Below are 24,550 nucleotides of genomic sequence, written 5' to 3'. Positions count from 1 at the left end.
TTCCTCCGGTGCCTTCCAGGCCAGGAAATCACAGGTTCCAGAGTGAGTACTGAAACGTTAAGAGGGAATGGACGGCAGCGAAACTATTAACAGCCGGGTTTTAAAGTGGGCGAAAGCTCTACGCAGACATTTCCGCCAAGACGACACGCACGCGACCACACAGCACAGCGAAGGCGCCTGCAGCACGGGTCACTGTGGCAAGGCAATGCCAAACCACAGCCAGACAGCACTCGGCGAGGGTCTGCAGAAGCTGGGACACTCACGTTTTGACGGTGGGTAAGTGACGTGGTGTGGCTGCGTTGGCAAACGTCTGGTAGTTCCTGAGTTGAGTTATTGGGTTCTAGTCTCGGCTGTTCTGCTTCTGATCCAGCTCCCGCTAATGCACCTGGGAAAGCAGTGGATGATGGCCCAAGGGCTTCGGCCCCTGCACCCATGTGGGCGACCCAGAAGCAGCTCCTGGCTTTGGCCTGGCCCAGCCCTGGCCATTGTGGCCATCTGGGGAGTGAACCAGAGATGGAAGAGCTCCGTCACTCTTTCAAATAAATAAAAGACAATTTAAAAAAAATAGAATTATCATATAACCCAGTGATGCCATTTCTAGATATATACCCAGTGGAGCTGAAAACACACATCCATGCTATTTGTCTATAAATGTTCATAGCCACATTCTTAATGGCAAAAAAGTGGGAATACCTCATGTGTCCATCACGTGACTGATGCACACAAAGGAATACTATGCAGCCAAGAAAAGGAAGGAGTGACAGACTGAGGCAGTTCCTTCTACTCTGCTTCGGGCTTATGGGGATGCTACTTCCATTTCTACTTACTGTGTCTGTTCTTGCTGTAGTTGGCTCTCAACACAAAGGTGAATGCCACAGCAGGAACGAGTCTTGAAAACACGATGCCAAGTAGAAAAATCAGACACCTAAGGCCACAGGGCGAGTGAGTGCATCTACACGAAATGTCCAACCGGCCAGTGCACAGGGAAAGCACGTCAGTGACGGCCAGGAGCTGCCAGGAGGGTGGGGGAACTGTGAGCGACAGGAATGTTCTGGCATTTAAAGTGGGAATGAAAACCTTGTGAAAATACCAAAAATAAAAAAAATTATAAGATCCAATTTCACATTTCCTATCTGGGCTCCCGAGCACACGCCTCCCCGCCCTTGTTGTTGGCTGCCCAGCAGGGCCAAGCCCCGACCCTCAGCAGCCGTCATCGCTGGCCTTGGCTGGGTGTCCGACCCATGTGGGGGCCTTCCTCTTCCTCGCTGGTAGAATGTGGGGGCAGACCAGAGCAGGGAGATGCAGCACTAGACACCACAGAGAAGGCAGGGCTGGCGGGTGGGTTCTGGGACTGGGGACGTAGCGTTGCTGTGGGCAGCTCATCGGGAGCGGTCCAGGGCCACAGCTCTGCCTTGGTCCTCACGGGAGCTCAGTCAAAGGGATTTTGAAGTAGAAGCAGGAGTTTGCCGGGGAGAGGTGTGAGGGAAGGGGATCCGCGGCAAAGGAGAGCGCACGTGGCAGGCGCGGTGCAGAGGTCAGGATGCACCCGGCGCTGAGTGCTGGGGTTCAAGCCCCGCTCTGCTCCTGATTCCTGCTTCCCGGGAACATGGACCTGAGAGGCAGCGGGGGTTCAAGTTCTAGGGCCTGGGCTTCAGCCGGGCCCAGCCCCAGTGTCATGGGCATCTCAGCAGTAAACAAGGGACAGGACATCTCTGTCTGCATGTCTATGTCTTCCTGCCTTATTTTAAAAAAGCACAATGTGGCCGGCGCTGTGGCGTAGTGGGTAAAGCTACTGCCTGTGATGCTGGCATCCCATATAGGCACCGGTTCAAGTCTCAGCTGCTCCACTTCCCATCCAGCTCCCCGATAATTTGGGAAAGCAGCAGAGGACGGCCCGAGTGCTTGGGCCCCTGCTACTCACGTAGGAGACCTGGAACCAGTTCCCTGTTCCTGGCTTTGACCGGGCCCGGCCCTGGCTGTTGCGGCCACCTGGGGGATGAACCAGCAGATGGACAATCTCTGTCTTTCACTCTCTGCGACTCTTTCAAAGAAATAAATCTTAGAAATACCAAACCATGGGACTGGAGCTGTGGCACAGTGGGTTAACGCCTTGGCCCAAAGCACTGGCATCCCATATAGGTGCCAGTTCACGTCCCGGCTGCTCCACTTCCGATCCAGCTCTCTGCTATGGCCTGGGAAAGCAGTAGAAGATGGCCCAAGTCCTTGGGCCCCTGCACCCACAAGGGAGACCCGGAAGAAGCTCCTGGCTCCTGGCTTCAGATCGGCACAGCTCCGGCCGTTGTGGCCAATTGGGGAGTGAACCAGTGGATGGAAGACTCCCCCCCTCCTCCCGCCTCTCCTCTCTCTGTGTAACTCTTTCAAATAAATAAATAAAAAACAAACAAACAAACAAACAAACAAACCAAACCTAAAGAACAGCACAATGGCAGGACGGGGCGAGCTGGATTTGGGAACTGAGTCCAGCGTGTGCGGCTAGGGCGGGGGTGGGGATGAAGCAGCTCTCTAGAGCGAGAACTTGAGTAGTGAGCTCGTTCTGTCTCATGTGGACGGGTGAGGAAGAGAGCGGGGCAGGCCCAGCTGGGACCAGCCCTTTCCCCTTTCCAGCCTCCTGGCCACCAAGGCCCTCTCCCCTGCGGGGAACGGCGGGTGATCTGGTGTGGAGACCAGGAGCCCCCTAGTCTGGGTGACTGCAGGCCCCTGCAGGCAGGGCAGCTGGGGACCAGCCTGTGAGGGTAGCTACTGGGCAGCACCCCTGGGCCTGCCCCTCTGCCTGCCTCTCCAGCCCCAACTCTGGCTGCCCCTTCTGCCTCCCCACGGGAGAAAAGAATTAAGACTCCACACGTGAGAGTTTTAGCTTACAAAAAAGTATTTATTAACCATTTCCCTCCTCTTGCTGTAACACAACAGCATGACACAGAATGGCCTGGGCCATCAGCCCCTCGGGCGTGCACTCTGCTGTGTGACCGGCCCTGGTTAGGCAACGAGACTCAGAATACGTGTGGTTTCCGGTGCCATACATGAAGCAAACCACGCCCAGGGCCTCCAGAGTCGGCTAGGCCTGGGCACGGCTGGGCTTGTGTGGATGGAAAGGGTGACACAGACAACGGGCAGCATCCGGGGCACACTGCCAATGCGGCTGCAGCTCCTCCTGCAGGGGCCGGGGCTGGGCACCCTCCGGGCTGCAGGGTCCCGGGCCTGGCCCGAACGCCCAGCGTCCCCCCACAGCTGGCGGTCGGAGGGCTGTGCGGCGCGGCTGCCCTGGGCGCCGTTGACCCGTCCTGGCTGGTGCGTGGGGCTCGAGTGGCGCTACTGCTGCTTGCGTGGCGGCGCCTTCCAGGTGGGCGGCAGCCTCCTGTGGATGAGCGTGAGCCCGCACAGGATGAGGAAGACTCCTCCCCACCACAGGACCTCCTGGCACTCTCCGTACAGCGCGTAGCCCAGGAAGGCCTGCGGGCCAGAGACAGCTGTGAGGGCCTCAGGTGGACACAGCCTCCCTCCCTACAGGGGGCCAGCAGCCTCGTGTTAGGGACACCGTAAAGTCACCCCACCCACTTGTCTGTGCCATAGATGCGGCTGGTCTCCCTCCCTCACGGCATCAGCCTCAGCAAAGTACCCGAGAGGGACCCGGCAGATGCCAGCAGGTGCGCCTGGCACACAGCTGCCACCTCCGCGTTGCCTGACCCAGCCTGGGCTCCCAAGTCCTCCTCACCCCCTTCAAGGCTCTGCCTGGCCGACCAGACCAGCAAGGCCCCCCGCCACCTCCATGCTCCGGGGCTCACGCCGGACCCTAGAGTCTCCCTGAGTCACAGCCAGGCTGCACAGGACCTCAAAACAAGGGCCCCTCCCCGTGGGCTCAGCCAGCAGCGGGCTTCTCACGACGTCTGGGGGTCAAAGCCGGAGCCCCCTGGGCCAACGCACTCAGCACCACTCCCTCGGGCTACTCACTGAGCTGAGGATGTTTGCAAAAGTCACGGTGACAGACGCGATGGCTGAGGACATGGAGAAGCTGAGACCCCGGCTGAAGAAGGTCCACATCAGAGAATTGGTGGTCGCCATCACCACGATGCCCACCACGCACGTGAGCATGTGCACCTGCAGGACAAAGTGCCACTGCAGCCATGCCCAGCCCAGACAGCGCCCCCGGGACGGCACCACGGTGCTTACGGTCGCAGCTGCCTGGAGCCAGAGAGCTCTGGGATCTCACCACCGCCCGCGGGACGCATCCTACAGAGCAAACACTCAGGAGACACTCTTCAGGCTGCGTGACCTTGGGCACAAGCCAAATGCTAATCCAGAACCAGCGTTTTCTATTGAAAATAGCAGTTATTTTCTTTTTTTTTTTTTTTTGGATCCCACAGGGACCAAGGCTTTCAGACCAGTCCCAGAGGGCCAAGCAGCTGCTCCACACAGTGGATGAACAGAGCAGGGCTGGAGCACCCACTGCCCCGGCTCAGGCTGAACTCACCCTGTCTGCCTCCCCCAGGCCCTCGACCCTGTGCAAGCCATGCCCCAGCCACCGCAATCCGCAATCCGGGGGCTTTACTCACCTCTGCCCACGCACTAGCCCTGAGGGTTTTCCCTGCCTTCTCCATTCCTTATCTCCATTTTAGATAGGAAACCAGAGGCAGAAAGCCACCTGCCTAAGGGTGACAGAGGTGACAGGGCTGGGGCTCAAACCTGGGCAGGGTCACTCCTTGCTCTCCACCAGGACACAGCCCTTGACTCTGACTGGCGAGGCCAAGCCTCACTCGGAGAACACGCAGATACATACATGTAGGTACGTATGTTTGTGTATGTGTGTATATGTATTAGTATATAAAATCTTTTTTTTAAGGCAAAAGCCTCTGTATGCCAGCAGCATCCTTTCCCGAGGCAGCAGCTGTTGAGTGTGGGTCTGGGTGCCCCAGGCTTCCTACGCAGGTCCAAGACACCTCCCCGTTTCCCTGCGGAGGAAGAGGAGGCTTCTAACAACATAGCCCCGGATGCACGGATGTGCTGATGTGCGCCGGGCTAGCGCGGGTTCCAGGGGGCCAGATACGCAGCTGACAGCACCAAACCCCTCACGGGCCCGAGTGCCCCCAAGAATGACAGGCAACGGATACAATCCGCACCCACTGCGTGAGAGGGCGCTCTAAACAAGCCTTGTGCCCCTGCGACCGGCCCAGAACTCCACGAGGGGCGCGGGGCAGCTCTCAGCCGTCCCCTCCGGGCCCCTCGTCCTGGCAGCAGGGGCCAGCGGCCACGGGGTCGGGAGATGGACAACAGGCTTCTCACCTTGCCAGTCCCGCGGAGAGAAACGCTCGGGCCCAGGGGCTTTTACCACGAATTAGAGGGCGGACGCAGGAGTGGAGGGCCTGCCCGAGCGGAACCAGTGACTGAGCCCGGCCACAGGGAAGGTCCGCGTGCCCCGCCAAGCAGGAGGCCGCAAGTCCCCAAGGTGTCTACCGGCCACGCGGGCCGAGGGGGTGGCGTGACTGGGGATCAAAGGCTGCGCTCCCGGCCCGGCCCCGCGCCCCCCGGCGCCCCTCCTCCTCCTCCGCCCGCCGCCCGCCCCGCAGCAGCGCGCCCCGGGCTCGACCTCGCTGCCGAAGGCCAGCTTGGCGGAGGCGGCGGCCAGGGCCCCGAACGCGCCGGCGCACAGGCAGTTGAACACGCCCCAGAAGCGGCGCCGCATCGCGCCCGCCTGGAGGTGCGGGGGGAACTCGGCGGGGGCGTCGGGGTAGGCGGCGGCCGACACGGCGCCGCCCGGGAGTCGCGGCCTCTCGGCCATGGTGCCGGCCGCCGCTGCTCGGCGCCCGCCGGCGGCGTCACGTGACGCAGCGCTCACGTGAGCGGGCGGACCAACCCGAGACCTGACCACTGGGCGTACCTGGGCTCCAGCCCCGCCCCGGCCTGGGGCGGGCTCGCTTTCTGATTGCCCCGCAGTCCCCCACCAGCGGGAGAACGATGAACACGTGGGCCGTCAGGTGCACGCGGTGGCCAAGCACTACCGGGAGAGGGGCTGCAGAGACAGCAGACGGTAGCCCGTGCCGGGAAGGGAGTGCAGCGCCTGGAACGCACCGCTGCTGGGCTCCTCGGGGGCGCGGCCGCACGGTGCACCGTCCTGAACCTTCACCACGTGCTTCCTAGAGACCCGGCACTGCACAAGTCGGTGTCTGCTCGGAGACGGAGACACCACGTGCGCACAGTAAAAGCCGGTGAGGTCAGGACGCACGACAGTTCCATAACATAGGCGTTCTTTCTCACCCGTGGAGGTCACGGGTGACCAGCACCCGACACACGGCAGGTGTGCACGGAGCACGTGCTGAGTGAACGGTGAAACCACGCCAGTCAACTGTTTTCCTTTTTCACGATTTTATTTGAAAAAATGTCCATATTTACAGTCATAGAAAATGCTCATGAAAATACTTAAAAGAATATAAAAAATAATCTCTATTAACAAATTCTGCTTCTCATTCATGCTACAAAATCAGTCCTCGAACTCACGGTAAGTTCTACCCCACACTGTTAGAACTTCGGCACCAGTCACGAGGTTATTGATTATCTAAGAAGGACATGACCGCACCAGCGTCCACTGCAAGCCCCAGCTACAGGACTTTATTTCACAAATCCCAAAAGGTCTTCCCAGTGAGAACTTCGGGTTGAATTACACCGTGAAAGGGGGCCGTGGCTGGCACTGCTGGCCTCACGGGGACAGAAGCAGAATCGTCACTAGCAACTTGAGCCGGCTCCCACCGCCACAGCACGGCAGAGAATGAAGGCTTTTAAACTCAGCTCTCCCAAGAGGGCAGGAGTAGGTCTTACTGTTAGAAGAGAGAGAAAAAAAAAAGAAGTCTCCAAATATCGTGATGCCTAGAGATGAGATGAGGATCCTTAGGATTCGTTCTTTTTCTTCTCCTTTAAAAATACATTTTCAGCACGCAATTTTTCTATGTCCTGGCAAGATATTAAAAAAGAAAGAACATCATGCCTCCAATTCTTAAAGGGACAGTTACTTGGCATTCATTGTTTTTATTTCAAATTAAGACTCGAATTTTCAGCTCGTGAACCACTTAGCATGTGTGACCTACGAGAATCTGAATTGCAACGACCAAAAATCTGCGGTGGGATTCAGGGCCCGTCCCGCTGCCCCCCCCACGGCCGGCGGTTACCTCGAGCAGCCTCACGTTCTCCTTCTTGAGCCGCACCACGTACTGAATCTTCTGATGGAGGTTCTGGTGGCCCAGCAGCCGCCCGTTCTCCTCAGCCAGACACTCCACCTGCTTCCTCAGCAGCCCCATCTCCTGCAGGCGGGGCAGCGAGGCAGCCTCAGTCTCTGTTGACATCACATCCCTCGCAGCCTTGCGGGCCACTGAAGGGAGCCGGCGAGGGAGCCCCACGCCCACGCCCCGCCCACGCCCCTGCCCTCGGCCGTTCAGTCCGGCTCGCCCAAGGGCGGCTTGGAGGCGCACGCACGCACGCACCTGCAGCGCCCTCTCCCGTTCCTCGTACATCTCCTCCAGCTTGGAGCGCAGCTCCTCCTTCTCCTGGAACGCCCTGGCCTCCAGCGTCCTGGTGCGCTCCACCTCGGCAGTCATCCTGAGGCAGTCCGCCTCGCTGCTGTGAAGGGCACTCTGAACTTCGCCGAGGCTGCAGGAACACACGCCCTCACGGTCTCCCAGGGAACGCGGGCACGGAGCGGCACGCACACGAGGCGGGTGTCCCGGGCCCAGAAGGCCTCCTTCAAGCCTCACTCGTCTCCGGTGACCCCGCTGTGAGCACGGGAAGACCGCACTACACGACAGAACAGGCTCGCTGCTCTCTTTTTAACCCAAGACATTTGAGGAGGCAGCGCACGCCACTTAATAGGCTTTGTTTCTTTCATTTTTTTTTGACAGGCAGAGTGGACAGTGAGAGAGAGAGACAGAGAGAAAGGTCTTCCTTTTGCCGTTGGTTCACCCTCCAATGGCCACCACGGCCGGCGCACCGCGCTGATCCGAAGGCAGGAGCCAGGTACTTATCCTGGTCTCCCATGGGGTGCAGGGCCCAAGCACTTGGGCCATCCTCCACTGCACTCCCAGGCCACAGCAGAGAGCTGGCCTGGAAGAGGGGCAACCAGGACAGAATCCGGCGCCCCGACCAGGACTAGAACCTGGTGTGCTGGCGCCGCAAGGCGGAGGATTAGCCTAGTGAGCCGCGGCGCCGGCCCTTAATAGGCTTTCTTTACAATGTCAAGTTTTTACCATGCCAGACGCCAAGCTTTTGCAGCCCTTGTTATAATTGACCTATTATTTCTTCACGAAACTGGCTCTAATCTAGTGCTCGAAGAGTCTCTTAAGAAGTGTAGGAAGTGAAAATGACAAGGAAACCCTATGAGGAAAGTCCAGTACCTTCCTGATGCTGCCTCGACGCTGGGGGTGGGGTAACCGAGCAGTCCACCAATGCTGAACCACACAGAACACGCTCTATGCTTGACTCATTGAAGAGCAAGGCACTTTGTAAGGCTGCATCATCAGCATGAAAACTGCATGAGTCAGTTCAAATCCTGGCTTCAGGAACCACTGTATAATGAGAGCCACGTCGGGACCAGGAGGAGCCAGTGCTGATCCCAAAGCTCCAGGCCAGCTCAAGGTTTGCCATCAGAGGGAACTGGAGCCCCACTCCTGCGGGGGAGCTCATTACCCGGACTGTTGTAGGGGCGGCGTCACACGAGGAACCCCTTTACTAAGTGGTATTAGGAAAGCATTTTGTAAACATCTCTTATGTTCCCCTCTTAGTGCAGGAGGCAGAAAGGCACTTACTTTGTAGATTTCTTCTCTTTTGAGAATAAAAATGATCAAGAATCAGAATCACAAAACAGTACACTTACTCTGCTTTCATTTTCAGCATTTCTTCCACTAGTTTACTCTAGAATAAGATAAAAAAAGCAAAAGATGGCTTAGGCACTTAAGCAACGTTGCTGAGAAAAGACCCAAAGGAACCAGCCCGCTCTCCCTTGCGCTAATAACCAGTGTCCTTTCCCACAGTCCCGCCTGCACACACGCCCTGTGCCCTGAGGGCTCTGGGAGGTCCTGCCGATTCTTGTAAGTGGACAGCTGCGAGGATCCTGAGCAGCAAGGCTCATTATCCAGGCATGAAGACAACTTCACTCCTAACTCTCAGCTATATGGATGGTAAATATCATGCTAACCAGGGGGAATGCAGAAAAGAAACAAGATGGTTTCTGAAATATACACCTATAAATGCCGACTATAAAGGCATTTCTCAGACAAGAAACATGTAAAAACAAACCCGTACTTTAGCAAGCCTTTCTTTGATGATTTCCTCTTCTTGTTCATTCTTCAGCTGCTGATGGTCTGGATGCTGACCACTGTACAGATTGGGTGGGGACAGGCAAACACTGTCAAGCACATTCAAGGATCAATTTCCAGTCAATCACGGGTACCAGTGCTGAGCTGTGCGAAGGAAAGCTGACGCTAAGGCGATGAGGTCAAGTTAGCACAGTTGATAAACATGACTGACACAGGTGGAAGAAATGGGGCCCCTCCCCAGAACGCAGGACTTCTCCCAGTCCAAAAGCAAGATGAGCAGAAGGGGAAATTCAACCAAGGCTTGGTGGAGAGTCACACAAACTACAAACTTTAGTTAAAAGTGGTAACGTCGGCAGATCAAATGTGAACTAAAGGGGGTGGAGGGAAAGGCAGGTAGGCGGGCAGCGTGGTACGAATGGGATCAGCTGGGGAGGGCCGCCCGGGCCTCAGGCTGGCCCGAGCCCAGGCTGCCTTTGTTTGGGTGCCACAGCAGCTGGCATTTTCTGATGATCACTGTGTGTGCAGACGCAGGGAAGGGATTCCCTGAGCACCAGCCTCCCACAGCGCAGGTAAGACTGATCCATCTCTGGGAGCACGGTCAGGTCAGCACGGCACGGGCATTTCCGTGGGCAGCCTGGACCAGGGAGGTCCCCCGGCAGCACCTGCCTCGGGCTTCCCTAGGAGCAGCTGTCTCACTGGTGAGTAACAGACCGTTTCTTGAAGGAAAACAGAAGCTTCAGTGAAGCTTCTTTCCCTTAAGGGATCTGGCAGCCTGGACAAAAGTGGTAACAAGAACACAGTGAGGAAACCCTCTAAATCATCGGGGAATATATTTTCTGGACACTAATCGGGGTGGGCAAGCTTTCTATTAGGAAGCACACGGTGCATACCTTGGGCTTTGGGAACTACGTGACCCTGCCACAGCAATTCAGCTGGGCTGCTCGAGGGCAAATGCAGCCACATGACCCCCAAACGAGTCTACAAAACAGGCTCTGAGCTGGATTTGGGGCTGGGACTACAGTTCACTCCTGTACTGATGTTTCACCAAGAGGGTTCTGCACCGCTCCTCCTATGAGGGACGTGAGGCTATGAAGTTTATGGTTTAACATTTATGAAGTTATAGTTTAAAATTAACATTCCAGGGGCTGGTGCTGTGGCATAGTAGGCTAAGTCTCTGCCTGCGGCACAGGCATCCTATATGAGTACAGGTTTGAGTCCTGGCTGCTTCGCTTCTGATCCAGCTCCCTGCTAATGTGCCTGGGAAAGCAGTGGAAAATGGCCCAAGTGCTGGGGCCCCTGCAGCCACGCTGGAGACCCCGAAGCAGCTCTTGTCTCCTGACTTCGGATCTGCTCAACTCTGGCTGTCATGAACCAGTGGATGGAAGACCTCTCTCACTGCGTCTCCCTCTCTTCTGTCTGTAACTCTGCCTCTCAAATAAAACTAAATCTTGAAAAATTAACATTCCAGAGACGTTTGATGTTCCATGTCATAATAACTTAACCAAACTTATTTATTTATTTGAAAGGCAGAGTTATAGAGTGAGAGAGGGAGGGAGAGATCTTCTACCAACTGGTTCCCCAAATAGCTGCAATGGACAGGACTGGGACCAACCAAAGCCAGGAGCCAGAAGCGTCTTTTGGATCTCCCATGTGGGCGTAGGACCCGAACACCTGATCCATCTTCTGCTGCTTTCCCCGGCATATTAGCAAGGAGGTGGATGGAAGTGGAGCAATCAGGACTTGAACTGGTGCCCAGAAGGCATGCCAGTGCTGCAGGAGGCCTAACTCACTGTGCCACAGCACCAGCCCCTCAGAATAACTCTTGAAAGGCCAGTATGCCAACTACTAGGCTTTTCCCTAGTGTGATGGAGCATGCAGGTGCAGCACAGAAACCAGACCCGCAGACTGCACTACCTGCGTTAGAGGCACCTGCAATGGGAGAGCAGCCGTTTACGAAAATGCAGATCTCTGGCTTCACTCCAGCCCTACCAGATCAGACCTCAGAATCTCACTAAACGTGAGGAGAGCCACTTGGGAAGGGATTGTTAGCACGGCCACCACTACCATCCTCATGTCTCTGTGGCCACGTTTAGGTTTGGACAGTGCATCTCTGTTGCTCTGGGAAGGGCTGGGGAGCAGCGGGGTGGGCAAGTTTCTGTCCAAGACTTTGTGGCAGTAGCAAGGACAGCAAACACCCCTCATACAGGGCCCCTTCCATTCTGTTCTATCCCCTGTGTAATTTTAGAGGCCAGATCCATCTCCAAGCCCTCACCTGAGTTAGCAATGGGCCATATCCTGATTCTACCTTGTGCACTTAAAAACTTCGTAGCACGGAGTGACACACGTCTGCCGGGCACGGTCACCAGCACTTTCTGTCTGCTTCCATTCATCAACAAAACACCTGTGAAGAGGGTGTCATTCTGCTCACGTTCCTGCTAAGGAAGCTGAGGCACTAAGATGGTGAAAAAATGTGTCCAAAATCACATGACTTTTAAGTGTCAGACACAGAAGTCCCGATATGGCTGCCCCTGTGACACTGTGCTGTGCCATCAGCAAACACAAACAGAAGACTGCCTTAGCTGAAGCCAACACAGACAGACACACACACACAAGTCTGAACTCAGGAACTGCTCCCCTATGAAGTGCTAGAACACGAGTCACAAAGCAAAGCCAAGTTGTAGGGAATTCTCCCTTTTTCTGCAGGGCTTCTAGAACTCTTTCTTCTTGAACTTCTTGAACTTTCTTCTTTAAACTTTGGAAAACAATGGGCTTCTGTTTGGCACAGTGGGCCGGGCTGCTGCCTACAATGACAGCATCCCATAATGGCACTGGTTCTAGTCCTAGTTGCTTCACTTCCAACCCAGTTCCCTGCTGTGGCCTGGGAGGGCAGCAGAGGATGGTCCAAGTGCTTGGTCTCTGCCACCCACGTGGGAGACTCCAATGGACTTCCTGGCTTCTGGCTTCAGCCTGGCCCAGCCCCAGGGAGTGAATCAGTAGATGGAAAATTTTCCTCTCTCCTCTCTCTGTAACTCTTCCTTTTAAATAAATAAATCTTAAAAAACTATGTAAATTAAAATTAAAAAACAAACCCCCTAGTAGAAGATTGGATCAAGTATTTGTTTTAAATTCATTTTTTTTTTTTTTTTTAAGATTTTATTTATTTATTTGAGAGGTAGAGTTACAGGGGGTGAGAGGGAGAGACAGAGAGAAAGGTCTTCATCTCCTGGTTCACTCCCCAAATGGCCACGATGGACAGAGCTGCACTGACACAAAGCATAGAACCAAGACTCCCACGCAGAGGCCCAAGGACTTGGGCCATCTGCTGCTGCTTTCCAGGCCATAGCAGAGAGCTGGATTGGAAGAGAAGCAGCTGGGACTCGAACTGGCACCCATATGGGATGCCAGCACTGCACGCGGGGGATTAACCTACTAAGCAACAGTGCTGGCCCTTAGTCATTTCAATACCTTGATAACAGTGCAAAAGTTAACAGATGGGTGAGCTTATGGAGGCCTGATCTTCCCACTCTGGAAAAGGCACATCTTCCTCAGACTGGACTCAGAACCAACCAGTGGGCCTCTCCTGAGTCACCGGGAACACGGGGCCCACGTGAACTCAATTCCAACCTCTCTCTCCGAGCTGTGCGCAGGCTGGCCAAGATGGAGGGCAGAGTTCTGGGGGCGCCATCTCACCTGCTGTCCTTCTGCCTTTTCATGGCATCCAGCTGACCTTGCAGGAGCCAGGTGTTCTCTCGTAACTGCTGAGACTCCAGGCGCAGGTTTTCCATTTCACACAGCTGCTCCTGGTAACACACAGATCACATCTCTTCAGAAAACACAGTGTGACAGGCATTACTTCCTCCCCAAGGCCAGCAGTGAGACTGGCATCCTTCTGCCAAGCTCCTCCTATAGGCACACACCGCCCTGGGGACACTGCACAAACAGGCCAGGATGAGCACTGGGAGCCTGGGCCTGTGATTCATGATCAAGTCCACGGTGTCCTGGACACGGTTTCCCAGAACTCATCGAAATTCCTCATGAGAAAAGATGGCCAAAAGTCTCTACTCTGGGAAAGATTCTATCTGATAGACTACAGTGAAAGCAAACAAAACTGATGCCAAGGCACATCTCTCAAGAACGCTTACTCGGATCCTGACTTGAAAATCATGGATCCAAGAAACAAATACTGGTTGGCAAGGGGTGTCCGTAGCCATTTCTGTCTTCTTATGTCTGATTTCTTGTAACGTGACCCAGTTTCTTCTAAGTTTCAAGATCATTCCAATCTGGAGAGCAACCATGTTCCTGAGACAGCACTGACAACTGTCCTCATTACGAAGGCCATCTCCTCCGCGAGGAGCCCGGCTGAGGCATGACACTGTTCTACCCACGTGCAGCCCATGGTTAAAGTGAGCTACGTACATTTCTACACAGGAAGTCGCTCACAGTGACGAGCACTGCCACCTTTGGGGGGCGTCACGTCCTCCCTACCCCCTCTGCACTCCCACGCACCCTCACCCTAACCAGACACATGCCCTCCACTCACAAACACTAGGCTCCCGAGTGACTGGGCCAACAACGCAACCTCGAAGCTAACAGGAATGGAAACAAGAAAGCTTCAGATTTACAACAGATAAAAGCAAACCTCACCAACAGATAAAGAATGGATGTAAGTCAGTAAGAAAAAGCTCAGTGACAGAAAAATGAGCGGAGGATATCAGTCGGAGAAAAACAAAAGCTGCTCAACTTTTGAGCAACTGCCCGGAGGTAACGTGCCAGTCGACCGGCTGAGAGCTGGAAGGCGGGTCAGCACCATGCGGCGAGGCGTGCGGCAGCCGGCTCTCCCCTGCCCGCACAGTGCAGTGCGCTGCCGCGAGCTGAGAGGACCCCATGGGGGTACAGATGCACTGACAGGCTCTGAAGACCCCAACCATCAAAACCTGCTGCCCCGGGAGCCTCCAGAACAGCAGGCTAGGGAGCTTGGGGCCTGCGTGGGGGGGAAGTGTGGACTTTTTTGCTTACGTTCAGTTCTGTGCCTCTTGCAATCCGTACCCTCAGGAACCATAAGGACGCTGCTTGTTTTAAAACTTAAGTGTGCTGAGAAAAGACCCCGTTACCTTCATTCTGAGGATCTCTGCATTTTTGACTTCCCTGTCTTCTGTGAGCTTCGACACGAGGTACTGCAAGGAAGTCTTAGTGGCCCTTTCGTCTTCCATCTCTTGCTCCTGTGTTTCCAGAAGTTTTGTCAGATGCGTTGGAAAGTGCGGTGGTGTTTTAGGACTCTAAAATAAAATAAAATGACATCATGTTCAAATAGCCGACTAAGTGTTGCTATGACAATCTCATTTTAAGTATATATGCCAAGCACACAGGAAATACGCAGGCTATGCCGCTAATTATTCCAGCTGTGTCCCAGCGGAACAAAGACTGGTGCCTTCATCACGTGAAAAGCGGGCAGGGTAATCTCTGTCTTTCAGGAAGACACAGCTCTGGCCTTAGTAATTTCCAAAGTCTTATCGTTCACAAAGCTGTTTATTCCTCCGGGCGCGCACTGGTTTTCTGGCAAGTACCTGGGGAGACGCGGCAGCAGAATCCATCACATGCTCCAGCTGTCTCATCTTGAAGTTATATTCGTTCTTCTTCTGTTCTACTTCCTCTTTCTTTTGGTTGAGCTGGGAGGATTGAGCAGACGAAAGGTTACAAGTCAGAAAACAATGTGGGGCCTGTGGTCCGGGGAAAAGGGCGCGCTCCACCGTACCAATCCCAGGGCCATGGAAATCAAAGCCACAGCGAGGCACCACCTCACACGTGTTGGAACAGATCAAAGGTCGGGGCAGGCAATGAGGGGGAGAAAGGGAACGCTTGAACACTCCTGGTGGGCATGTCAATTACTATCTACAGAGTGTAAGTTATGATGAAAAACAGTATAGAGGTTCTTTAAAAAACTAAAAATAGGGGGCCCGTGTCTTGGGGCAGCAGATTACACCACTGTCTGCGACTTCAGCAGTCCATATGAGTTCAGGTTCCAGTCTTGGCTGCTCTACTTCCAATCCTCCTCTCTGCTTAGGGCCTGGGAAAGCAGTTGAAGATGGCCCAAATGCTTGGGCCCCTGCACCCACATGGGAGACCCAGAAGCTCTTGACTCCTGGCTCTGGCCTGGCTCAGGCCCGGCTGTTGCGGCCATTTAGGGAGTGAATCAACAGATGGAAGATTTCTGTCTCTCCCTCTCTTTGTAACTCTGCCTTTCAAATACATTAAAAAACAAACAAACAAAAAAATGAAATGGCTTGGCATGCAGTTTTCTACATTTAGCTACTCTGACAAAAAAACAGGGGCTCATACCCCATCTGTCTGCTTACCTGTATCCCTTGCCCTATTTCTTCTCTTAATATTTCTGTCTGTCCCTCTCTCTTTGTAACTCTGCTTTTCAAAGAAATAAAATACATTTTAAAAAACAGGGGCTGACGTGGTGGGGTAGTAGGCTTAGTCTACATCTGTGGTGCCAGCATCCCATATGGGTGCTGGTTCACTTCCTGACTGCTCCTCTTCTGATCCAGCTCCCTGACATGGCCTGGGAAAGCAGTGGAGGACGGCCAAAGTGTCTGGGCCCCTGCACCTTCGTAGGAGACCCAGAGAGTATCCTGGCTCCTGGTTTCAGATCTGCCAAGCTCCAGATGTTGCGGCCATTTGAGGAGTGAACTGGCAGATGGAAGTCCTCTCTGCCTCGCAAATAAATAAAATCTTAAAAAACAACAAAAAAAACTACACTAAAAATAGTACTATCCCATGGCCCAGCAACCCTGGTTCTGGGTGCACATCCACCGGAACTGAAATAATATGCTAAAGAGACATTTTCACTCCTACGTTTACTGCAGCACAATTCACAACAGCCCAGATCTGCAATCAACTTTAGTGTCCATCAGCTGACAAAGGAGCTGATGACAAAGAAAATATAGTACATACACGTAATGGAACACTACTCAGCCTGGAAAAAATCAAACTTTATCATCTGCAACAATGCAGACGAACCTGGAGCACATCCTGCTGAATGGAATAAGCCAGACCCAGAAAGACTCCCAACTCACAGAGGCTGGACTAGGTGGGGCGATGTTGGTTAAAGGTTACAAAGTTTCAGGTAGAACGAACAAATAAATTCTTGAGATTTATTACATGGCAACTGAATACATTGGTAATGTATATTTCAAATTTGCTGAGAGAGATTTCAAATGTTTGCACATAAACCAAATGCAAGGTGATGGACATGTCGATTTAATCATCCCATAATGCATACATATATCAAAGTGTCACACTGTACCCCATAAATATACAACCATTTTCAGTTTTTTTTAAAGGTGTTTCTTAGAATTCTACTCAAATCGGGGCTTCCAGGATGTCTGTGGAAAATGCATGTTGTGAAATACTATGGGTTTAAAAAAAGTTTGCTCCCAAATTAATTCCATTTTCCATCAACTTTCAGAAGTATCTTTGTATATACAAAAAGACAACTTTCCTAAGGTATGCAGAAATATTTCTTTGACATTTTTTCAGAACTCGATTAACAGTTTGAAAAGCAGTAAGATGAAATTATAAAAGTGGAACATTTTTTAAAGTAATACATTGCAAAGTCTGGAGTGGTTTCTTGTACCTAATTTTGCCATTACTATAATCCATTCAGTACCCTTTCTCTCACAGTATTTAGACTTTTTAAAGATTACATTTGACAAGCAATAAGAGTCGTTTTAGAAAAACGCAAGACATAAAACAAGAGCCGCAGCCAACAGCTGACAGAGCCATCGGCTATGCCTACACCGCCGGGGCAGGACTCGTGCTTTGTGGCAAGAGCCCAGAGCAGGAGCAGAGGCAGCCAAGCACATCTCCACTCACGGGAGCAAGCCCACATTGTTTCGCTTAGGCTCCAGGCTCAGGATCCCTGACGAGTCTGCTGGTGACTGACACACCCCGTCAGCTCACCTCTGGAACATGGGAAAGTCAGCCAAGGCAGGCAAGTCCTGACAACCCGGCCGTGGCCACCCCCGGCCTGGAGGACACCTCTGCATCTCACCTCGTGCTGCAGCTCCTGGATCAGGGCCTCTTTCCTGCTCAGCTCTTCCTGGGCAGACTGCAGCAGCCCCGAGTGTTTCTTTGAAGCCTCTGTGAGCATGTTCAGTTGCTCAGTGGCGTGAGCCAGGTCCTCACAAAGCATATCCCTCTGTTAGGAGACAACCACACAAAGGAAACATTTAATGGAGCTAGTCCAATGGAGATTTGCAAACCACTACTATGCACAATTCTTTAAAATAATTTTGTGATGTTTCCTTTTTTTATATTAAAGATTTATCTAGATTTAGCTATTTATTTGAAAGGCAGAACTACAGAGAGGCAGAGAGAGAGAGACAGAAAGAGAGAGAGAGATCCTAAATCTGCTGGTTCACTACCCAAATGGCTGTGACAGCTGGCGTTGGGCTGATCTGAAGGCAGGAGCCAGGAGCTTCCTCCAGGTCTCCCACGCAGGTGCAGGGGCCCAAACACCTCGTCAATCTTCTACTACTTTTCTAGGCCATTAGCAGGGAGCTGGATCAGAAGTGAAGCAGCCAGGACTTGAAACAGTGGCCAGATGGGATGTTGGTGCCACACGAGGAGGCTTAACCTACTACACTACATGCTGGGTTTCTTTATACTTAATTTTTCTCCCATCCCTAAGGAATAATGCCTTTAAGAGTTGTTACAGGGGCCAGCGCTGTGGCACAGTGGGTTAAAGCCCTGGCCTGAAATGCTGGCATCCCATATGGGCACTGGTTCTAGTCCCAGCTGCTCCCCTTCTGATCCAGCTCTCTGCTATGGCCTGGGAAAGCAGTAGAAGATGGCCCAACTTCTTGGGCCCCTAAGTCCACATGGGAGATCTGGAAGAAGCTCCTGGCTCCTGATTTCAGATCAGCTCAGCTCCGGCCGTTACGGCCATCTGGGGAGTGAACCAGCGGATGGGAGACCTCTCTCTCTACCTCTCTCTGTAACTCTGTCCTTCAAATAAATAAATAAAATAAATCTTTAAAAAAAATAGCTATATATCCTTCCTTAAGGTTTTTATACTTTTGGTGGTCTTTGTGAATGGAATTCTTTTAGTCTCTTTAAACTGTTAAAATGATTATTGATGGTGTATAGTAAACATATTTTTAACAATTAATTTGTAACCCATTACTAAACTTACTCTAACAGATAATCAGGCAATGGTGACATTCATACCCACTGCAAATAACAGTCTCCTTCACTCAGTTTTTACAGTATTTATATCTCACTCACTGTTCCCATGTTATTGCATCGGTTTGCAACTTTGCAACATGTATCATTACAACAGTGACATGTAGATGATTTGACAGTTCACAAACTCTAGTCATAAAATGGCTTTTTAGACAATAAAGTGGGAAGCATAAGAGGAACACGAAGGGTCTGGAACCTGAGATACTTCAGTATCCAGACATACTGTTCTTAAGGAAAAACAGAAGGAGGGAGGAGGGGAGGGAGGCAGAGCTTCTCGACACATGGCCTTGGACTTCCATCACTCAGGACTCCCCCTGGGGCAGCTCCACTTCCCTTTCTGCTTTGGCACTAGGCAGTGTGGAACTGAATTTTTAGCCCGCTAGACTTTGTGTGAGGCCTTAGGTTGTGGCTACTGGGTGCAACTTCCAGCCGGCCCCTGAGACAGTTCCCAGCCAGCAGGTCCCGAGCAGCTGTGCGGTGCCAGACGGCATTCTAAGTGCTGTCCACTTCCTGCTTTGTTTCATGTTCACAAGGCCCTGTGCAACAGGCAGTGCCGTCACGACAGACGGGACAAAGGAGGCCCAGAGAAAGGCACCCCCCTAAGGTCACACCGCCAGAATTCCAACTCGAGGCTCTCAATGACTTGCTGCTATTCTACTCAGTTTCCCTTCACTCAGGATTTCAGCGATCTCTTTAAATCGACTTATATCGTCCTATGTTAGCTGCTTCAGACTCAATGTCCTCTTGGACAGCTGGCCCTATGCGTTCTTCAAGTTTAGAACTGGAATCCATAAAACACAACTCAGTAACTTTCTGTGGCCTCTATTCTCTCCATCTTAGATGTGCTCAAGTTAGCAAGCCCTGGGGCCCACTCTGCCTGCCTGCATCCCCTCTGCGCAGCCCACAGGCAGCCGGATGCCAACACCCGAGCTCTGTGGTTCTCAAACGCTTGCCAGTCCTCTCCCCACCCCAGCTCGGTGTCCACTTCTCTTCTCAGCTCACACCTCACCTTCTGCATGGGTGCAAAGTCTATGCACTGGGTTCCTAAACGTCACAGCTAAGCTCCCTGAGGCACTTTCCACAGGTCCCATCTGTCCCCAGCTTCCGAGCTCCACGCTGCTCGCCCTGGTTCCCACTGTGCTGGGCACTCCCACGCATATCCCAGTGCCCAGCCTCCCTCCCTGGCAAAGCCTTCTCTGAGGGGCTCCTGGGAGCTTCCTCGGGCACAATCTCCCTCTTTTCTGTGCTCCTGCATTGCTGACTTTATCATCATACACACATCTCTGAAGCTGGAGTGCACACTTTGATGTAAGCAACATGCTGGCAGTCACTCCTCCATTCCCGAATGCCGGGCGGGGACAGGCTGAGAGCAGGTGCATTCAGTACCTATTTGTTGAATGTGCTTTGTGGGTAGCATACTTTAGCAAGAAAACCCTACTTAAAATATTATCTACTTATTTATTTGAAGGGCAGACAAACAGAGACAGACAGATCTTCTACCCACCGGTTTGCTCCTAAAGTGCATACAATAGCAGGGGCGGGGCCAGGTCTGAGCCAAACCTAAGAACTCCATCTGGGGCCCCACACGGCTGGCTGGGACCCAAGTTCTGGGACGATCACCTGCTGCCTCTCAGCAGAAAGCTGGAGTCAGATGGGTCATGTGGGCGTCCCAAGCGTCTCCCTCTCTCTCTGTCCTATTCAAATAAATACATAATTTTTTTTAAAAAGATCATGACATGTTAACACTTACTTCTATGTCCTCAGAGAGTATTCTCAGCCTCAGGGTTTCTTTCAGATCCGTGATATCCACTTCCTGTCGCTTGATCAGTGCTTTGCTCTCTTCTCTGTCAGCCAAGGCAGAGTTGTATTTGCACTGCAGATTAGAGAGTCATGATATAAGCTGGCTACTGTATTCCCTGCTTATTTGTAGATTGAAATACCTTAAGGATGAGCCTGAGTTTCAGGGTAATGACCAGATTAACACAGGTGAATTCAAGAAATACTTGTGGAAGAACAAATGAATGGCAAAGAGAAATGGAAAAAAAAATCCCACAGGTGTCAGTGGAAAACTGTCTGGTGCTGTCGGCGGCCTACAGCTGCGGCCGCCACCAAGGTTAACTGGCTTCCCCAGACCGCTGTGACCCTGGTATCTTCTTGCGACTAGAACACTGCGAGGAGTGTGTGATGTGCGTCTCGTGCGCCAGCGTGGCATCGTGCTGCTGCCTGGACTTACGTTGATGTCCTGCAGCTCCTGTCTCAGGGTGTCTATGGTTTCCGTCTTCTCACAGACAGATGTTCTCAGCTCCTGGATCTGGTTCATGAGGTCAGCTACAACTTCCTAAGAAGGACACAAACAGTATCTTCATTCTCCATGACATTACGGAGGTCAATTTTAAGTGATGGCATTTTTTTTTTCTAAGAGCAACAGCAAATAAACGGTTGAGAAGCAAGGAGACAGTGAGAGAAAGGGAAGGGAGGGGGAGAGGGAAAGGGAGAGGAGGCGGGGGCGGGGAGGGTGGGAGGAGAGGGAAAGAGCTGGAAATGAAGACAGAGAGCAGTTACAAGAACAAGTAAATACAAAAAAATGGGGCCGGCACTGTCGCACAGCGGGTAGACCTGCAGTGCCTGCATCCCGTTATGGTTGCTGGTTCAACTCCCAGCTGCTCCACTTCCAATCCAGCTCTCTGCTATGGCCTGGGAAAGCAGTAAAAGCCCAAGTCCTTGGGCCCCTGCAGCAGTGTAGCAGATCTGGAGGAAGTTCCTGGCTCCGGATCAGCGCAGCTCTGGCCTTTTCAGCCATCTGGGGAGTGAACCATCGGATGGAAGACCTCTCTCTCTCTCTACCTCTGCCTCTCTGTAATTCTGCCTTTCAAATAAATAAGTAAATCTTAAAAAAAAAAGAAAGAAAAAGAGTGCACAAGTGCATTCTCAGCACTGGTTTGCTCCCTAAAAGCCTGCAACAGCTGCAGCTGGCCTGGGCTGAGCCAGGGCAGGGATCCCATCACTGAAGCATCACTGCTGCCTCTCGAGGCTGTACTGGGAAGCCAGGGACGGGAGCAGAGCCAGGGACTGAGCCCAGGTACTCTGAGAGGGAGGCTTAACTGCGAGGCCAAACACTCGGCTCCAGGAGTCATTTTTATTTCAGCAGAAACAATACATGTCTCACAACCTGTTAATGTTATCAATGTATATTTTAACGGCTTTGCATTATTTTCTGTAATTATTTGCTTTGGTTTCATGAATAAATAAAAGCTAAATGTAGAAAGGATTTTATATTTAATCTTATGCTTGGGTATACATTTTCTAAAAGATTTATTTATTTATTTGAAAGGCAGGGTTACAAAGAGAGGGAGAGACAGAAAGGTCTTTCATCCACTGTTTCATTCCCCAAATAGCTGCAACAGCAAGGTCTGGGCCAGGCTGAAGCCGGAAGCCAGGAGCTTCTTCTGGGACTCAGACGTAGGTGCAGAGGCCCAAGCACTTGGGCCATCCTCTGCTCCTTTCCCAGGTGCATTAGCAGGGAGCTAGGTTGGAAATGGAGCACCTGGGACTCAAAGTGGCGCTCATATGGGAAGCTGGCGCTGCAGGCCGCCCTTTAACCCGCTATGCCACAGCGCCGGCCCCAGTATTTTTTTTGTTAGTCTAGTTAAAGTCAACACGAGAGTTGAGAGTTTGTATCATGGTACTTAACAGTCCACAAGAATGGGTAACACTACTACCAGCACCCTGGTGTACAGGTAAAGATGTTTTAGAAACACTGTCGTGCAAGGTGACAGGGTGGTTTGTGCTTTCTGGCACCCTTGCAGGACGAACAAGGCAGAGCTGCATACAGACATGCTAGCCACCAGAAACTCCGGAGGAGTCAGATGCGGCAGAAGACAGAGCGGTAAACATGCATTTATAGGGAAAATGCGCAGAGGGATGACGCTTCAAACTCCACTTACCTTGTCTGCATCTCTAGACTTCTCCAGAGAACTGATCACTTTTTCAGTAGTAAGCAAGCTCTCTTCCAGTTTCTGTATTTTTGTCATCTATGGGAAAACCACATATTTTTAGAAAAAGAAATAAATTACAAAGTGAATAACACATAGAGAAAAAATGTGGAAATCTGCTTTTGATATGATAGAATCTATACTAGGAAAAATACTTGAAAATGATGAACTAGGCTGAAAGAAAATACTTTTTTAGGATCTCTGTCAACAAATTACGACTACAGCAATTTGAGAGTTAAGAGATATAAGTGAGGAAAAATAACAGAATCAGTCAAAAAATCTACCTTTTTATCACTGATTTTTTTTTAAGATTTTGTTTATTTATTTGAGAGGTAGAGTTACAGACAGTGAGAGGGAGAGACAGAGAGAGGTCTTCCATCCACTGATTCACTCCCCAAATGGCTACAATGGAGGGAGCTGAGCTGATCTGAAGCCAGGAGCCTCTTCCAGGTCTCCCACGTGGATTCAGGGGCCCAAGTACTGCTTTCTACTGCTATCCCAGGCCATAAAAGAGAGCTGGATGGGAAGAGGAGCAGCCGGGACTAGAACCAGCGCCCATATGAGATGCCAGTGCTGCAGCTGGAAGCTCAGCCCACTATGCCAACAACACTGGCTCAGATTTTTTTTTTTTAAAGATTTATTTTATTTACGTGAAAGGCAGAGTTCCAGAGAATGAAAGAGAAAGAGAGATTGTCCATCTGCTGACTGACTGCAATGGCCAGGGCTGGACCAGACCGAAGCCAGGAGCCAGCTTCTTCCAGGTTTCCCACGTGGGGACGGGGCCCAAGGACGTGGGCCATCCCCAGCTGCTTTCCCAGGTGCATTAGTGGGAACTGGACTGGAAGTGGAACAGCTGGAACTCACTTGCAGCCACACGGATGCCGGGTCTGCAGGCGGAGGCTTAACCTTCTATGCTGGAAGGCCAGCCCTAGCAGCTTCATTTTTACGCTGGCAGGCCACTGAATAAAGCAGGGCATTGCCTTACAACCCGATAAGATAACACCCGATAACAAACAACTCTGCTTTTCCTTTATGTATTTGGTCACACAGCTTTTTTTTTTTTTTTTAGTATCACTATCCTGTTTCAAGCTTTTTTTTTTTTTTTAAAGATTTATTTATTTATTTGAAAGGCAGAATTTCACAGAGAGAGGAGAGGCAGAGATAGAAAGACAGGTCTCCCATCTGCTGGTTCACTCCCCAATTGGTCACATTGGCTGCAATGGCTGGAGCTGAGCTGATCCAATGCCAGGTCTCCCAAGTGGGTGCAGGGGCCCAAGGACTTAGGCCATCTTCCACTGCTTTCCCAGGCCACAGCAGAGAGCTGGATCGGAAGTGGAATAGCTGGGACTCTAACCAGTGCCCATATGGGATGCCGGCACTGCAGGCGGTGGTTTTACCTGCTATGCCACAGCGCCGGCCCCAGTTACACAAATCTGGATTGTATATTTTAGAGCTGTAGCACTGCTTACATAACTGTTACAAGGCTGCACATGTGTTTATTAAAAATGTTCAAGTTGCAAGGTGGCTTTTCTCAGAAAGTCCCCGTCACCTTCTTGTTCCCAGAAGGCCCTTTTTGGAATGCCCCTGCTGCATCTGCCCTAGCCAGGCCCCTTGACAACTCAACCTCTCATTTTCATGCGTTTATGGGAGGGGTCCCTGCCATGTTACGGATGTCGGTGTTGTTGGAGATGGCTGTTCTGAGGAAGGTCTTAACTGCTATGTCAAACACTCACTACTTTACTACCAGTTTCCAATATTTGAAAGTTTATAATAAAGTTTTTGAGGCATCAGGAATAAAAGTTACAAATGCTGGGGCCGGTGCTGTGGCGCAGTGGGTTAAAGCCAGGCCTGAAGCGCCGGGATCCCTTATAGGTGGTGGTTCCAGACCCGGCTGCTCCACTCCGAATCCAGCTCTCTGCTATGGCCTGGGAAAGCAGTGGAGGATGGCCCAGGTGCTTGGGCCCCTGCACCCACATGGGAGACCCGGAAGAAGCTCCT

General features: G+C 52.0%; 2 protein-coding genes across 7 annotated transcripts in view; both read right to left on the bottom strand.

The window, feature by feature from the left end:
• Window positions 1-2,869: 2,869 nt before the first annotated feature.
• Window positions 2,870-5,837, bottom strand: TMEM42 (transmembrane protein 42). Its single transcript, XM_002713190.5, has 3 exons — window positions 5,600-5,837; window positions 3,967-4,113; window positions 2,870-3,468 (listed from the first exon to the last, which is right to left on the bottom strand). The coding sequence occupies exons 1-3, from the start codon at window positions 5,789-5,791 to the stop codon at window positions 3,328-3,330; spliced, it is 480 nt and encodes a 159-aa protein (XP_002713236.2). The 5' UTR covers window positions 5,792-5,837; the 3' UTR covers window positions 2,870-3,327.
• Window positions 5,838-6,358: 521 nt separating this feature from the next.
• The window catches only part of KIF15 (kinesin family member 15), an 82,834-nt gene continuing 64,642 nt past the window's right edge, over window positions 6,359-24,550 (bottom strand). For 2 of the 6 annotated variants that reach the window (XM_070050937.1, XM_002713206.5), the window contains exons 24-35: window positions 22,505-22,591; window positions 20,794-20,898; window positions 20,311-20,433; window positions 17,368-17,514; window positions 14,876-14,977; window positions 14,423-14,587; window positions 13,002-13,111; window positions 9,298-9,370; window positions 8,870-8,907; window positions 7,485-7,650; window positions 7,173-7,304; window positions 6,359-6,957 (exon numbers count right to left, since the gene is read on the bottom strand). In XM_070050937.1, coding sequence (XP_069907038.1) covers window positions 6,895-6,957; window positions 7,173-7,304; window positions 7,485-7,650; window positions 8,870-8,907; window positions 9,298-9,370; window positions 13,002-13,111; window positions 14,423-14,587; window positions 14,876-14,977; window positions 17,368-17,514; window positions 20,311-20,433; window positions 20,794-20,898; window positions 22,505-22,591 — 1,311 coding nt within the window. In that variant the 3' untranslated portion in view covers window positions 6,359-6,894. Of the gene's footprint in view, window positions 6,958-7,172; window positions 7,305-7,484; window positions 7,651-8,863; window positions 8,908-9,297; window positions 9,456-11,583; window positions 11,713-13,001; window positions 13,112-14,422; window positions 14,588-14,875; window positions 14,978-17,367; window positions 17,515-20,310; window positions 20,434-20,793; window positions 20,899-22,504; window positions 22,592-24,550 lie in introns of those variants that run through there. The other 4 variants (XM_008260507.4, XR_011379568.1, XR_007921580.2 and 1 more) reach the window with 4 other exon arrangements.

Source organism: Oryctolagus cuniculus, chromosome 10 (genome assembly GCF_964237555.1).
Source record: "Oryctolagus cuniculus chromosome 10, mOryCun1.1, whole genome shotgun sequence".
NCBI lineage: Eukaryota > Metazoa > Chordata > Mammalia > Lagomorpha > Leporidae > Oryctolagus > Oryctolagus cuniculus.
This window is presented reverse-complemented; position numbering and strand designations above follow the sequence as displayed.

Bases quoted from the DNA above. Each gene is read 5' to 3' on its own strand.
- TMEM42 (XM_002713190.5), bottom strand. From the start codon at position 5,791: ATGGCCGAGAGGCCGCGACTCCCGGGCGGCGCCGTGTCGGCCGCCGCC. The intron at 4,114-5,599 runs GTCGAGCCCGGG...TTTGTCCTGCAG, and splicing joins AGCTGGCCTTCGGCAGCGAG to GTGCACATGCTCACGTGCGT. The intron at 3,469-3,966 runs GTGAGTAGCCCG...TCTGGCCCGCAG, and splicing joins TTGCAAACATCCTCAGCTCA to GCCTTCCTGGGCTACGCGCT.